Source organism: Rhinolophus sinicus, linkage group LG02 (assembly GCF_036562045.2).
Source record: "Rhinolophus sinicus isolate RSC01 linkage group LG02, ASM3656204v1, whole genome shotgun sequence".
Lineage (NCBI taxonomy): Eukaryota > Metazoa > Chordata > Mammalia > Chiroptera > Rhinolophidae > Rhinolophus > Rhinolophus sinicus.
Genome location: NC_133752.1, coordinates 112,820,493 through 112,834,985, shown reverse-complemented (window position 1 = coordinate 112,834,985; position 14,493 = coordinate 112,820,493). Strand labels below are relative to the sequence as shown.

Genomic DNA, 14,493 nt, shown 5'->3' with positions numbered 1-14,493 from the left:
GCGCAAGCTGCTTTCCACCTGAGTGACCCTCCCGGTGTGATGTGCAGTTCCAGCACACCGGCCGTTCTGATCCTGGGTGCATGTGATATTCCTCCGAGCAACTCTTGTTCCCTCAACTTCTAAAAGACTTTCATTTCCCTACTCACATCCTGTGTTCTTGTGTGTGGAGTAACTTCCGTGGATGGCCTGGGCCCCATATGTGTACCAGCCTAATGTCTTGTGGGCACCTCTCCCTTTGATGCCACCCACACCCTTATTTTTACCTTCTCAACCCAGGGAAGACTCTTGTGACTAGCATCTCCCACATGTCAGCAGTGGCCCCAAGTTTTTCCAGGCTAGTGGGCTGCCATTTAAGGAATCATTTTCCCAGCTGAATACCAAGCCCAGGACAGCTAAGATCACCAGAATCCCTCTCCAGGAGCTCAAGGGAGGGGCTTACAAGAAGCTAAGCAGGTCACACAGGGGAACCCATCCACCCGATTCCTGTCCAAGTACCAGGCTGCCTGAAGTCTCACTAAGGATGGCGGCTTCATGATGTGAGGTCAGCCCAGCAAACTCTGGAAGCTTAAGCAACACAGACTGTGTCTTGGAAGGAGTCATGTTCCAAGTGCTGGGACAATGGGCCTCTAGTTATATAAGAGACTGTGGATTGAAGGAGATGGTCCTTCCAGCTATGACAGCCTAGGCTGAAGAGTTGAACGTCTTTCCTCAGACCATTTTTATAGATGGAGTGTAGAGAGGGAAACAGAGGCTGGGAACATTCCATTGATGCTCAGCCACCAAATAGAGGTGCTGAGCTCTCAGGCCTCCATCGCTCCCTGACAAAGTGCCCAAAGCACAAATCTGCACAATGGGCACTGAACAAATGCCCACCTAGGGATGCCCACATTGCAGTAGCTACAGTTAAAGGGATTTCCTGTAGGTAGTGAATACACACAGATTCCTCAGAGGCCATGGCTTCCATGACTTGGTGATACCATAGACCAAGGCCCTTCGCTGTGTTCTTGCTCCTCCGGATGGAGAACCAGGGTGGGAGGAAGCCTCAAGGAAACCAGTCCATCTTTAGCCTTCTCCCTAAAGACCTTGGCAGTTAGTCTGGAGGGCTGGGAAAGGACAGGAGGTATGATGAAAAAAACCCTATTGTTTCTGTTTGTGAAGGTTGACAGGAAGGCTAAATGTTAGAATTGTTTCCACTTAGGAAGTCTCCGTGCTATTTTCTGGAGATTCCTTTATGACTCCATGCTGTGCTGTTCCAGCTCAGAATATAGCACCAGTGCCATTACCATTTATCAAGGACCATTTTGTGCCAGGCAATGTACTAGGTGCTTTGCAAGCTATAGGCACCTTGCAAAGGAGTTACTAGGATGCCCGTATTGTAAATGAGGAAATAGAGCTACAAGGAGGCTAGGTAACTTCCCCAAGGTCACATAGTATGTAGCAGAACCGGGCTTCTACCCCAGGTCTTCCCAAAATCAAGCCCCATGTTCTTTGCTCTATACTATATAACCTTAAACTTCACCATAGTGATGACAGCAGTCCTGGGTTTCCACAGCCACCTTCTACCGCACAAGTCTGTGGCAAACTCTAAAGAAGGAAGGCAGGGACAGGGTTCCCCTTTCCAACACTTCCACTTTTAATCATATACCTGGAAAGGCTGCAGTCTCTTGGGTCCGTGTACACACAGGTGGGCAAAGGTAGAGTTGACTCCAACAGCCAGAGAGCCTGGAACCTTGGGGTTGGTGGGCTCTGGTGGACTGGCATTGGCACTGCAATCCAAGCTCCCAGGACATTTGAGCAGGAAGGGTCCTTAAAGATGAGTAAGCTGCTGCCATGTGACCAGTGACGAAACTGACCAGGTAGAGGACATGAATTACCCAAAGCCACAATTATTCTGAAGCATTGTATATACGTGTGTGTGTGTGTGTGTGTGTGTGTGTGTGAGAGAGAGAGAGAGAGAGAGAGAGAGAGAGAGAGAGAGAGAGAGAGAGAGAGAGAGAGATCGCCCATGTACACACACACATGCATGTATGTGCATGTGCTGGAGATGGCCGTGGGGGCCTCCTAACTCCTGAGCCTTCCGAATGAGTTCAGGTGAGAATGCCGTGGAGCTTTTGTCTATATCCAGAGGGGTGGTCCACAAAGAATGCTCTTTTGAAATTTTGTTTTGTTTTAACACAAGTAGTTTATTTGGGATGGTGACCCTAAGAAGTGTCAGTAAGGAGTTGGGAATGAGATACCTCAGGGAAGGAAGTCAGTACAGCTTCATTAGTAATCAGGTCATTGCTATGGCCGACTGGGGCTCCATTCTACTAGGTGCTTGTGGGAGAGGGTGTAGAAGGTACTTCAGAGTTGTTCTGCCCAGGGGACAAGGAAGCTGGTACCTATCCTCCAGCCTCCATTGTCGCTGGTTGTGCACTGCTATGGAGCGGCATCAACTCCCCAGAACCTCTTGCCAAACACACTCCAGCAATCAAAGAAAACAAGGGGCTAGTTTAAAAGATGTTTGTTGCCCTGAGTAGCCACCAGTTCTCTACCGAGTCTTGAAAGGTTTTGGGGTGGAGAGGCCTTGGGCATCTGTACCAAGGACAGTTGGAGAGGAGATGGATGAGACTGAATATTGGCCTGAATGCCAGGGCTGGGAGGCAAGCTGTGCTCACAGAGGGTAAGGGCTATTTCCAAGTGCCCTGCCGGAAGAATGCGCATGACTTTAGCAAGAGGAGTTGAAGTTCGAGTTTAGAAAGGACCTCCTGGTGATACTGGTTAGAAACATAGCAGATATCCAGAGCTCATCCAACTATGCAGCTTCACTGGTGGCTGCACAAGAAATGACGCAGCGAAGGAGTATGCGGCAGCACGGAGGGTGGCCTTAGGGAATTTGAGGCCCCTGGTTCTAAGGCTGCCCAGCGAGCTCTCCTTTATCTGGTGCGGAAGGGGCAGGGGGTGAGGGAGCCCGGGGAATGCTGGGAGGACAGGTGGAGGTTTAGTGAAGAGAGAATCCTTCACCCTGCCCTTGGTTATTCTAGCACCAGGAGCCTCCAAAGTTGGGTGGAAGCAATAGGAAGAGGTCTCCTCTCTGGTTCAATTTGGGGCATCTTATGTGGAGGCAAAGCCTTGGAAGAAATAAGTTAAGTCCTGAGGTTGCCCAGCTCTCTGATTACGTCCACCCCACCTCCCTGGGCTCCTGCTTCTCATCTGTAAGAAAGGGAGATTGGAAGGCTGAACCAGATGGCCACAGGGTCCCTTCCAGTCTTGACCTTCTGTCACTGTCCACTGAAGAGGTTATCCTCTGGTCCTTGGGTCCTCTTTGATTTTTTGATTCTGTCATCAGCAAGTATTTATTGAGCACTCATCTTTTCCCAGCACTCAGTGAGGAGAAGGGAATCAAATGGAATATACATCCTGGCCTCTAGGAGGGGACAGATAGGGGAAACAAGAATTAAGGTTAACTGAGCACTTTGTGTCAGACACTGTTAAACACCTTACGTATACTGACTCCTTTACCCGCGCCCCCACCCAATAACACTGTAGGGTGGGTACTAGTACCTCCACTATACAGATGAGGAAACCAGGACTCAGAGAAATAGCAACTTGACCAAAGCCACACAGTGGCAGAGCTTGGACTTGAGCCCATACTGTGAGACTTGATGCTTCTCCTCCTGTGTGGAATAGCCACTGACTCTCTAAGCACAGCTCCTAGTGTTCCAGCAGAGAGAGCAGTGAAAGCTGGAGTCATCTGGGAAGGCTTCATAGAGGGTAGAACTTGGAGCTGACAGGGGGAGTAACCTGAATGCACTAATGCCTCAGGTCAGGCTGGATTGTATAGTAGGCAGGTGGGCAGCAGCTACAACACAGCCTCCTGGTGGCTCCATGGGAGAAGAGAAGGGGCCAGGGAAAAAGAGGTGTTTCCCTAAACTTATCAGGGCAAGAACCTTCCTCTTCACAGACCCAGCCCAAAAAAACTGGGGTTCGCCCACCCTGGACGGGTTTTATGCTTAAGCCAGACCTATAAGCATCACTCCTTCCCCCAGATTCATTTGGGCAGTCTAAAGATGGAGCTGGTTCAGTGTGCGTCAGCTTCCTCCCAGCTAGCCCACTGATAACCATGATACTTAACGCTTATACATAGCAGTGACCATGAACCAGACACTGGTTGAAGAACTTTAACTAACTTAAGCCTGCCAACTTCTATGAGGTATTATAGATACTATTATTATGCCCATTTTATAGATGGGGAAACAGAGGTACAGTTAGGTTAAGCAACCTGCTCAGAGTCCAGCGCTAATAAGAAGCAGAGCCTAGATTTTAACCCAGTCTACTCTTAACCTCTCAGCTCTAGTGTTTCTAACCAAAGTTTCATAATCTCTAGCCATAGTTGCCTCTTCCCTCTGCGTGGGATACCCTCCCCAAGTTCAGGTTCTCCTTACCTGGGGCTATTCCCTACCAAGATAGCCCCTCCCAAGAGGGGACTGTAGGAGACAGCCCCGCTAGCCCCCACCACTAGGAAGGCCCAGCGCTGCCAGAGTGCCTAGTTTCTCCCCCACCCCACACCCACACGCACCCTGTCCCCCTTTCCCCCAACCGAGCACCGAGCACCGTTACCTTTTGTTTACAGTGACGGCTCCTGCGCCCAGGCCGGTGGGGGCATGGAGGACTCCATGGTAGCAGCGGCGGTGGTGGCAGCCTGCAGACCCAGTGCCCATGCCCCGAAGGCTCAAGCCCAGGAGCTGCAGGAGGAGGAGGTGCGGCCGGGGGCAGGGGGTGCCTCCCCGCGGGCTGGCCCCCACCGCGAGGCCTCCCCAGGCCAGCAGCAGCCTGCTCTGGCGACGGCGCTCTGCTCCCACACCCCTGCCGCCTCCGATTACGAACTCTCCCTTGACCTAAAGAATAAACAGGTACCCTGGGCCTCTAATGGGGGGTGGGAAGGGTGGCAAAGGGACCCTGCCTTTGGGAGCTGTCCAGGGTACCAGGCATCTCCCCATCTGGGCCCATCTCTGCTGTAGCACTAATTCTCCCAAAATTAGCTAAGTAATCTGCCTTTTGCTGCAGCCTAGTTCCTCAGGCAACCAGCCACTACATGGAAGGGTCACACCCTTTCAATAACAGGCCCTTAGGCAATGTGTTCAGGGCTCTGCTCCTCTCACCATGTGCAGGAAACCTAAACTGCCCCACAAAGCTCTAGTCAAATGGTCCATTGTTCTCTGGGGAAGTCCCACCACCACTCATTACTTAGAAAAGATAGCCCAGCTTACATGCCCACTCAAGGGACAAACCCCATGTCTGGGCACACACAAGCTCAAACGAGCTTCAAAGATAGTGGTCTCCTCCCAGGAGACTGAGGAGTCCCAAGAATGACCGGAATTGGGGAAATTCAAAGCTCTCCTATTGGAAAACAAGTACCACTGAGAGGTTCTAGGCTTCTATCTTCTATTCTGTGATGCATTAGGAGAAAGTGGTCAGTCATAGGTTTCCCATTGAAACCCCTCCGCCCCAATGGTAATGCCACAGTTTGTCTTGGTGGACAATTAAGAGACTTGAAGGAAGTCTGTGAGTGGTGTGTGTGTGTGTGTGTGTGTGTGTGTGTGTGTGCACTGTCAATGTGCTTAGAGAAAGACATTTTGACTTGATGCTATTAAGAAAGAACATTGAACATTGAGCCAGAGACAGGGCATTCAATCTTTGTTCTTCCTCTAGTTAACTCTGGACTTTGGGAATGCCATTTAAGCACTCTGGGCATTGGTTTCTCATCAACAAAATTGGGAAATAGATCTTGAAGCATCTCCTAGGACCCTTTTGCTCTGAAATGTGTAGGTTCTAAAGAACCAATCTTTAACCCAGTGAACAAGGTTAGTCTTGGGAAGGGTAGGTGGTAGAAGGGTCACTAAGACTAATCCAAGCTAAGCCAACCTCCTCTCTTTCTTCAGACGTCGATGCCAAGCCAGCACCCTGGATCAGGGGCCGCTGCAGTTCGGTGCGTCTGGCTCTAGAAAAGTACTTGACATAGATACTCTCTCTCATGGTAGCTTGTAGACATGATAGAAAATGGATTAGATCACAATATAGTCAGGTGGGTTGTTCTCAAACAGAATTCTCAAAAAGGTTTGTTTTTCTACCAGTGCTAATTCCAGGGTCATTGAGTGGGTCGCTATCCTTGGTGCTGTCCAGTTCAATCATTTTAACTGCTTTCTGATGACACAGCTAATAGCGGACAGCTAATACCTTGATGATAGAATCCAAGATTTTAAAAATATCTCATCAGGATAGAAAGATGGTTTAAATGAGAAGAGTCAAATGAAATAGGGAAAAATCTAAAGTTCTGCTCTTAACTTTGAAAAGCCCATGGCACTCGTATAAGACGGGCAGGCTTGGTTCTGGGAGCAAGGCCTTAGGGCTTCAGTTCATTATAAGCTTAAGATGAATCAACAGCCAGCGAAGCAGCTGCCAGAGAAGCCAGCACCGCAGGCTCCACAGGAGGCTAGACAAGGCCCCAGAATAAGGGAACAGCCAGCCAGAGCCCTACACTAGCTGCTGGCCAGGACTGTCTGGAGCCTGTGCTTTGTTCTGGGAGCTCCGTTTAAGGGTGGAGATGAGAATCCTGAGGTTCCGAAGTTCCCCTAAGAGGGAAAACAGGATTGGCTGGTGTCATATAGAGAAACTGTACACATGAAAGCAAGCTCTAAATACAGAAGAGCTGGCATGTGAAAAAGGGATTAGATGTATTTTCTATCATTCCAGGCAACAACAGTGGTTCTAATGTATGCAAGCTATAGGACAGAAAGACTTTAGCTCAATTAACAATTAGAGCTATTAAAAATACAGACTGTCCTGCTTGTGAGGTAGTGAGTTCTGCATTGCTGGGAATGGCCATGCAGGGGCTTGACCACAGCCTGTCTGGACACTTGGCCCAGATGAGAGCGGTCCCTCAATTCCCCCTGACTTTGCTCCTTGAGGACAGAGACTATCTCTTATTCATCTTTGTATCCTTCCCCCAGCATCCAGCAGAGTGTCTTGGACATGGTAAGAGCTCATTCAGTGAATACTTTTTGAATAACTATGACGTGCAAAGCAGCAAGGCATGGTCCCTACCTGCCCCTCAAAGGGATTGCATTCAATTTAAGAAGGATCCAGTTAACAACAGCAAAGGAAACTCATGCTTCGGCTTGGGCAGGAGAATTGTTTTAATTCTGACTCACTAGGTGGGATATGGAGAGCTGTATAGGGTTCTGATTAACACAGGGACCTGTTTTTTGTAGTGGACGTAATTCTAATAGATGGGTTTACATGTCAGGTCAGCAGGAGTGGGGCGGGAAAGGTGAGAGTTAGTGGAGGGTGGTGGGGCCCTCATGCTGAGTGGATCCAGCCCTGCAGAGGAGCTCACCTCCCCTGCCTCATGTACCTCTCGGCGCCAAATGTAGGTTGGGGGTGGGAGGAAAGTGGAAGGGGAAAAGAGGGTTGAGGGGCTAGAGAAAAGTGATTAAAATGGCACACATATATAGGAGACTAAACTCTGCTCCTCTCTTCTGCAAATGAACTGTGTGACCTTGGGCAAGTTGCTTAACTTCTCTGGGCCTCATTGTGGCATATCTTTTTGGGTCTTTGTACCTACTATTCCTTTTGCCTCCATTGCTGATGTTCCTACTGCCTCCCTTGCTTTGGGACTCACTTTTGGTGCTCTTTCCTCCCCCTTGTCAGCTTCCCATGCCCTCCCATGGCCACACATGAATGAATGAATGAATGAATGAATGAATGAATGAATGAGTGAATGAATGAATGCAGCCTGCCTGTTCTCTCTGCCCCCAAGCTCCTCCCGCAGTCTCACAGTGAGCAGGTCTTCCTGCACAGCTTCTCTCGCCCTCTGCTCCCTTTGTCCTCAACTTTCACTTCACCTCAGTGATCCTTGGGGCTAAAACCTTGGGGAACAGGGAGGGAACATGCAGGTCCCTTTGGGAGCCCCTTCAGGAAAGTGGCTGTGGCAAGGATACAGAAAGCACAGGAGGGATTGCCCAATTCATTCAGGCTTTCTAGGGAGGTGCGTCCTGTTCTCTGTCACCATGGAGGAGCAGCCCATGCGAGCCCAGGGGCTATGGAGCTGCGGTCAGTGGCATCCACGTCCTTCTCCTCAAGTCAGGATCCTGGGTGGAAGCCATGTTCTCCTTCTGGAGAGCCGCCCCTTCTCCGACCGATCTTCCATACCCAAGCCTCAGGGTCCAGCCACGGGGTACCACGGGGTACCTCTCAAGGGGAGAAGTGGTGGTTGTGTTTCCAACTCTCTGGGCCTCCGTATCCTCATGTGCGAAACAAGGGGTTGTAGCAGAGGTGTCTGTGGACCTGCCCACCCTGAAGGTGCGAGCTCCACGTGGCACAGAGGGCCCCAGGGACCAGCTGCCGGGACGGTGGTGGAGGCACAGTTGCTCTGTCGGGCCCTGTGTGAAACCTGGGGCCACCATGATGTAAAAGACACAGCCTCAGTCCTCAGGGAGCCCACATTCCAGCGGCGGGGGCCGACATGTGACCAGTACTCGGGGGCACAAACAGCACTCTGTGTCGACACAGTCCTGGACGTCTTCCATGCATTAGCTCCTCAGATCTGCACCATATCCCAGCGAGCTGGGCCCTGCTACTGTCCCCATGGAAGAGTGAGAAGACTGAGGCTCAGTAATTTGATGTAACCTGCCCCAGGGCATTTCCAAGGTGTGCACCCCCGTGTAGCCAAGACTTGGACTCCACAGTCCAAGACTTTAACCCAGCACCTGCCACCATCTCCTCCATTACAGTGAAGGGTAGTTCCATGACGTGGTGCCCAGGGCACAGGGGGACCCCAAAGAAAGCAGCAGCCCAACCTGCGGTTCAAAGTAGGCGTCTTGGAGCAGCTCCCCTGAGGGAGCCTCTGCGACCTCGGAGCAGCTGAGCTGTAGCACCCCACCCCTACCTGGCTGTAGGCAGGAAAGGTTGCCGGGGCATTCCTGCTGTGCCCTGCCGTCTTGAGCTTTTCTGTATCTCGGACAATGGGCAGGGAGATGGATACACAGAGAAGACGCAGGGGATACACACTTCCCAGTCGGGCCGAGCTCTCCTGCGGCTGCCCTGAGTGTCTCCTAAGCTCCTCTGCCCTCCCACACTCTGCTCCTCAGCCTCATGTGAGGTTTGCTTTGCCTTGTCCTTCAGGCTCCTACCATGTCATGCTTTAATGTTCTCAATTGAGAATCCTTGGATCAGAGGAAATCCTCGCTCACATGTGAAAGCCCCGTACGCTTACCCAGGCCTGGCTCCCCCACGTTCTTCAGCACTGTGGCCCCCAGCTAGCTGCTCTCCCTCCCCGACCCTGCCATGGCAGCCGTCTCTCAGTGGCAACCTGAAAAGAGGGAGCATGTTCTAATTAACACTGAGAGGCTCATTAGAGAGACAGAGCCCCCGAGCCTCCCTCCACTGCTTCTTCCGGCAGAAGCTGAGAGATTGTTCTCTTGGGAGGAGGTGAGGCCACAATTACCCATGATTCATGGGGTTTAGAGGGAAGTGAGCAGAGTGGCTCCTTGGCCAGTGGGCCCAGAAGCTTCTCCCTCCCTGGGGCCATCCCTGCCTTCCACATCCATCTCTCTCAGTTCTCTGACCTGGCCCTGGATGGGAGGGCCTGGCTGGAGAGGGAGCTGACCTGGGGCACTGCCAAGTCCCCAAGCCCTACGGGAAGTGGGGTTGGGGGGGCAGTGGGTGTGCAGCATTTGACTCTAAGCCCGGATCCAGAAGAGAGCCTGCATTTTTATTTCTCCTGGAACATAGGAGAGAGTTCAGTTTAGTTCATGTCTGCAAACATTATTAAGCCCCCACCATGGCTCTGGCTCAGCGCTGGGCACCAGGGATACAGAGACAGGTAATACTGCAGGTATAGTCTGTGTGTGTGAAAGCATTGAGGATGGGAAAGAAGCAATGGGCACACGCAGGCTCAGGGTGCAGCAGGCAAGGCTGGAATAAATGGAGGATGGTTGCATTAAATGCACTGCAACAAATGGAGAAGACCCAGCAACTGAATTCACATACCACAGTGAGCAGCGGCTCTATGCCAGGCTCTGTGCTGGGTGCTATACATGGATGTCTACGACATACTGAGGCCTTGAATAACGTATGCTCTGTGGGAGTCTGGGGAGGGAAGGGGGGGCTAGGTAAATATCACAAAGAGTAGTGGAGAAAACTGAGTGTCAAAGAGATACATGAAACAACATTGTACACAAGGGCCCAAGACAGGGAGACCTGGTCTGATTGGGGGACTGAGAAGGCTTCATGGATGAAGCACAGTTGAGACAAGTCGTAAGTCGTTTTTTTAAGACTTTTTTTTTTAATTGTGGAAGGGGAAAAGTGTGTATTTCCAGGACTTTATCGGGGAACAGTGTGTTTTTCCCAGGGCCCATCAGCTCCAAGTCGTTGTCCTTCAATCTAGTTGTGGAGGGTGCAGCTCAGCTTCAAGTCCAGTTGCCGTTTTCAATCTAGTTGCAGGGGGCACAGCCCACCATCCCATGAGGCAGTTGAACCGGCAACTTTATTGTTAAGAGCACGCGTTCCAACTGAGCCATCCGGCCGCCCACTGGGAGCTCACCGGCAGCTCAGCTCAAGTGGTTGTTTTCAATCTAGTTGCAGAGTGTACAGCTCACTGGCCCATGTGGGGATCGAACCGGAAACCCTGCTGCTCAGAGCTCACGCTGTAACCAACTGAATCATCCCACCGTCCCCAAGACAGGTCTTGAAGACAGGAGACAAGTTTTACCTGGAGGGAAGGGGATAAGAGCGGGAGTTGAGGGTGGGGAGAACACTGCAGGCTGAGCAAGTGCTCAAAGTGAGACAGCCCCGGGTGGGGGTGGGGGAGAAGAGCAGAGTAGGGCTGGTGTGTTCACGGACTTTGTGTAGTAGAGGCTGGAGGCAGGGCGCGCCAGACTGCTCAGCATCAGAATGTCAGGAGGAAGCATTTGTTCTTTTGGGCACTGGTCTCAAGCAGCAGAGGGCCTCTGCTCTCATCTGCTCCTGGAGAGCATTGATCAGGGTCATAGCATGTAAGGTGGGAGGGGGAAAGGTGAGATGGAAGCAGGAGGCCATGAGGCAGCTGGAATGGTCCAGGTGGGAGTCAAAGAGCCCCATGTGGCAACAATCTGGTGGAAAGGTCAGGATGATGGCAAAAGGCATGGGGGGGGGGGTGACTATAGGACTTTGAGGTTGAAAATGTGGAGGATGGGGCAAAGGGGGACCCAAGGACAAATGAAAGGTTCCCAGATTGGATGGTAAAACACTGTTAGGCAAATAAGGAAGTCAGTGAGAGCTGGTTTGGGTGAGGTGGGGAAAGACAATAGCTCTGCATAGATGGACGGGGAACCCGAGTTAAGGTCTGTTGGAAACGCAGATCAAGGCTCCGAATGGAGATCTGAGAGTTATTGATAATCATCATTGTCATTAACCAATAGGTACCACTTGTTGATCACCTACAATGTGCCACATGCTATGTGAAATAATTTAAGCCTCACAACCAGCCAGAGTCAGCAGGCTTAGCCTCATTTAACAGATAAGAAAACTGAGAGTGAGAGATGTCCAGGGCCAACGTGCAGGGAAGAGGCAGATCTGGGCCTGGATGTGTCCCTAAAGCTTGTTCATCAGTCCATTAAAGTGGAGTGAAGCTAGAACAATGTGGTCGAGGTTCTCAGACAAGAGGTAAGAACACCTTTAGAGTTGCCACAAAGACTCTGCCTGAGACGGCTTCCCTCTTAATTACTTGCTAATTGTCAGCTACCAGAGGCTGCTCTAATGACTTCCAACAAGAAGTCATGGAAGATGTCCAGAAATGCATAGAAAAATAATTAAAATGTGTCTGGAGAATGGAAGACGGCACACATGTGACTTGTAACTAGCTTGCTTAGGAATCTGGTGGTCAAAATATAGGATTGAGGAGCTGTACGGAGGTGGGAGAGCCGAGGACAGAGTTTCAAGGTGATAAAAATATTAAGAGCTGCAGAAAAGAGGGGAGGAGGAAGTTTGAGGATAGGCCACTGGATTTAGTGATTAAACATCGTTGGTGATCTTCCTGGGAGTCATTTTGGAAGATTGGTGAGAGCAGGCGGCAGGCTGAAAGGCATCTGGGCATATGGGCTGGGTCAGCATTTTGGCATTTGCCCATGGAGTGAGGCAGAGGGTGTAGACTGCCCCTCCAAAGAGTTCAGTGGAATTAGAAAGTGCTCCAATGCAGGGGAGACGAGCAGAGTTGTGTTTTAGCCTGGGGAGATCTGGAAGAATCTACAGGCAGGTAAAAATGGGCCAATGGAAGGGCGAGTGTTGGAAATGCAAGTCAAAGGAAGAGTAGAGAATCAAGTGAACTTACAAAAGAGGCAAGAGAGGGTGAGATCACCAGGTCCGGGAGAGGAAAGTTACACGTCAGATTAGGAAGGTTTTTGAGAGTCACAAAGATACCTTTGGAATTAATTCTTTAATTTATTCAAAAAATATTCATTGAAGGACTACTTCCTATGTGCTGAGCATTGGAGATAAAGCAGTGAACACGGCAGGCAAAGTCTCTGCCTTCATGGGGTTTATAGTCTAGTGGAGGATTTGATGGAACAGATTCAAGAATTTAAAATCTGGTTTTCTTCTCCTCTCGGAGGAAGCATGGACAGTGGCTGGTAGAAGATGTCTCCTAGGCTGATTTCAGCCAGCCTTCTGCCTCGTAGCAGGATGGTACCGTGACAGGGGGATGGACCCCTGTACTGTTTTGGAAACATTTCAGACAATGGGATTTCATAGTTTCCCTCTGTTGCCAATAGCATCTCATAACCTGAAAAGAATGCTCTCAGGCCTGGGGTTTCCCTAGAAGTATGACTAGGCCAGGTAGGAACAAGGTATGAATTCCTGCCTGATGTCAGTTTCTCATGGTGTTTGGGGAGGGGTAAGAGGGAAACAGAAATTGAGAGAGAAGGAGGACATTAACTGGTTAGTTCCCCCTCACTCTACACTTCCCCTTGGAGGATTTTCCTGCCTAAGCCACAGCCCATCTCCATGCCAGGCCTGGGGACCCCTCCAGAGTTCCGCAGGGAGAACGCCTGAGCTACAGCGCTCTCTCCCTTCTGGCATGATTTCCACAAAAGCAGGAACAGAATGCCTGGAAGGCAGGTGTTTCTCTGGAGCTCCTAGGTACAGGAGCCCATACCTAGACAAAGACCCAGTAGGCGACTGTCCAGTTGGTATGGTGGCAGAATTCTAAGAGGGTTCCCGAGATTCCTGCCCCTTTGTGTATACATCCTGCATAACACCCCCTCCCACTTGGCAGGACTAGAGAATATGAAGAGAGGTCACTCCTAGGATTAGGTTATCAATCAGTTGACCCTGAGTTCATCAAAAAGGTCATCCTGGATGGCCTGACCTGATCAGGTGAACCCTTTAAAAGAAGGTCAAGCATCTGAGAGACATTCTCATGGCGACCTTGTGGGGCCAAACTACCCTGTTGTGAAGAGGGCCATGTGGCTGAGAATAGCAGGCAGCTTCTAGAAACTGAGACCCTCAGTCTTACAATCTCAAGGAACTGAATTCTGCCAATAGCAGTGCGCTTGGAAGAGGACCCCAAGCCGTATATGAGATTGCCACCTTGATTTCAGCCCGGTGAGACCCCAAGGAGAGAACTGTGCATAGACCACTGACCTACAGAACTGTGAGGGCCTGAATGGGTGTTGCTGTAAGCTGCTAAGTTTGTGGTAACCTTCTAGGCAGCAAGAGATACGTGACACACGTGGTATGGTTTTCTCAGAGCAGCTTGCAGGCCCTGCAATAGGATGACCGTGAGGACTGGGAGAGCTTCCTGCCTTCTGTTAAGCCCTTGTACCTTGTGAAATGCAAATACTTTTGGGAGGAGTCATGTAGGAAGCCATTTGGGCCATCCAAACCTTAACATGAATAAGTTTTCCAACTATCTTAAGAGAGGAGGGTTGGATGTGGGGAGAGAGACAGCATAACACCACAAAGTGTGAAGATGGGGAAGGATACTGAATGGTGCGACTAGGAGAACTGAAGTCAGGATTGAAGAGGACATTTGATTTACCAGGGATTGTTACTGGGGACTAGGATTGTGTCTCCTGGGCTAGGAGGGTGCCTCTGCTGGTCCAGCTGTGGGGCACCCACAGGGAGGGAATTGCTGGGGTTGTGAGGAGGCAGTCACTCCAGCTGCAGTCCCTGGTGGGACAAGTGGAACAGGAAGTAGGCAGATGGGTTCGTTCTATTTAAGAATGAAATTTGGCCTTCCTATCTGTACCCCTTCCTAGGGGAACAGGGGAGGGATGATGTTCTTGCCTTTAGTTGTTTATCTCAGCCCACTTATCCTGATTCTTAGTTCAGGAATGACACCATGTGTAAATGGAGTGTATGGCTGTGAATAGGACATAATTTCAGGAATGCTTTCTCACATTCCAAACTTCCCCAAGGACTGAGCAGAGCCCACAATGCTATTGTTTGTCTATCCCCTTAGCACAAGATTTGTCCCTT

At 50.5% G+C, this 14,493-nt stretch overlaps 1 protein-coding gene across 5 annotated transcripts in view; it reads left to right on the top strand.

Moving 5' to 3' along the window:
- Nucleotides 1–14,493, top strand: part of IQSEC3 (IQ motif and Sec7 domain ArfGEF 3) — a 103,217-nt gene that overhangs the window by 50,929 nt on the left and 37,795 nt on the right. For all 5 annotated transcript variants that reach the window (XR_002135809.2, XR_002135810.2, XR_002135808.2 and 2 more), the window contains exon 3: nucleotides 4,613–4,892. Coding sequence is in view for 2 of the 5 variants with exons in the window: in XM_019711319.2 (XP_019566878.2) it covers nucleotides 4,613–4,892 (280 nt within the window). In the remaining 3 variants the exon portion in view is untranslated. The remainder of the gene's footprint in view (nucleotides 1–4,612; nucleotides 4,893–14,493) is intronic.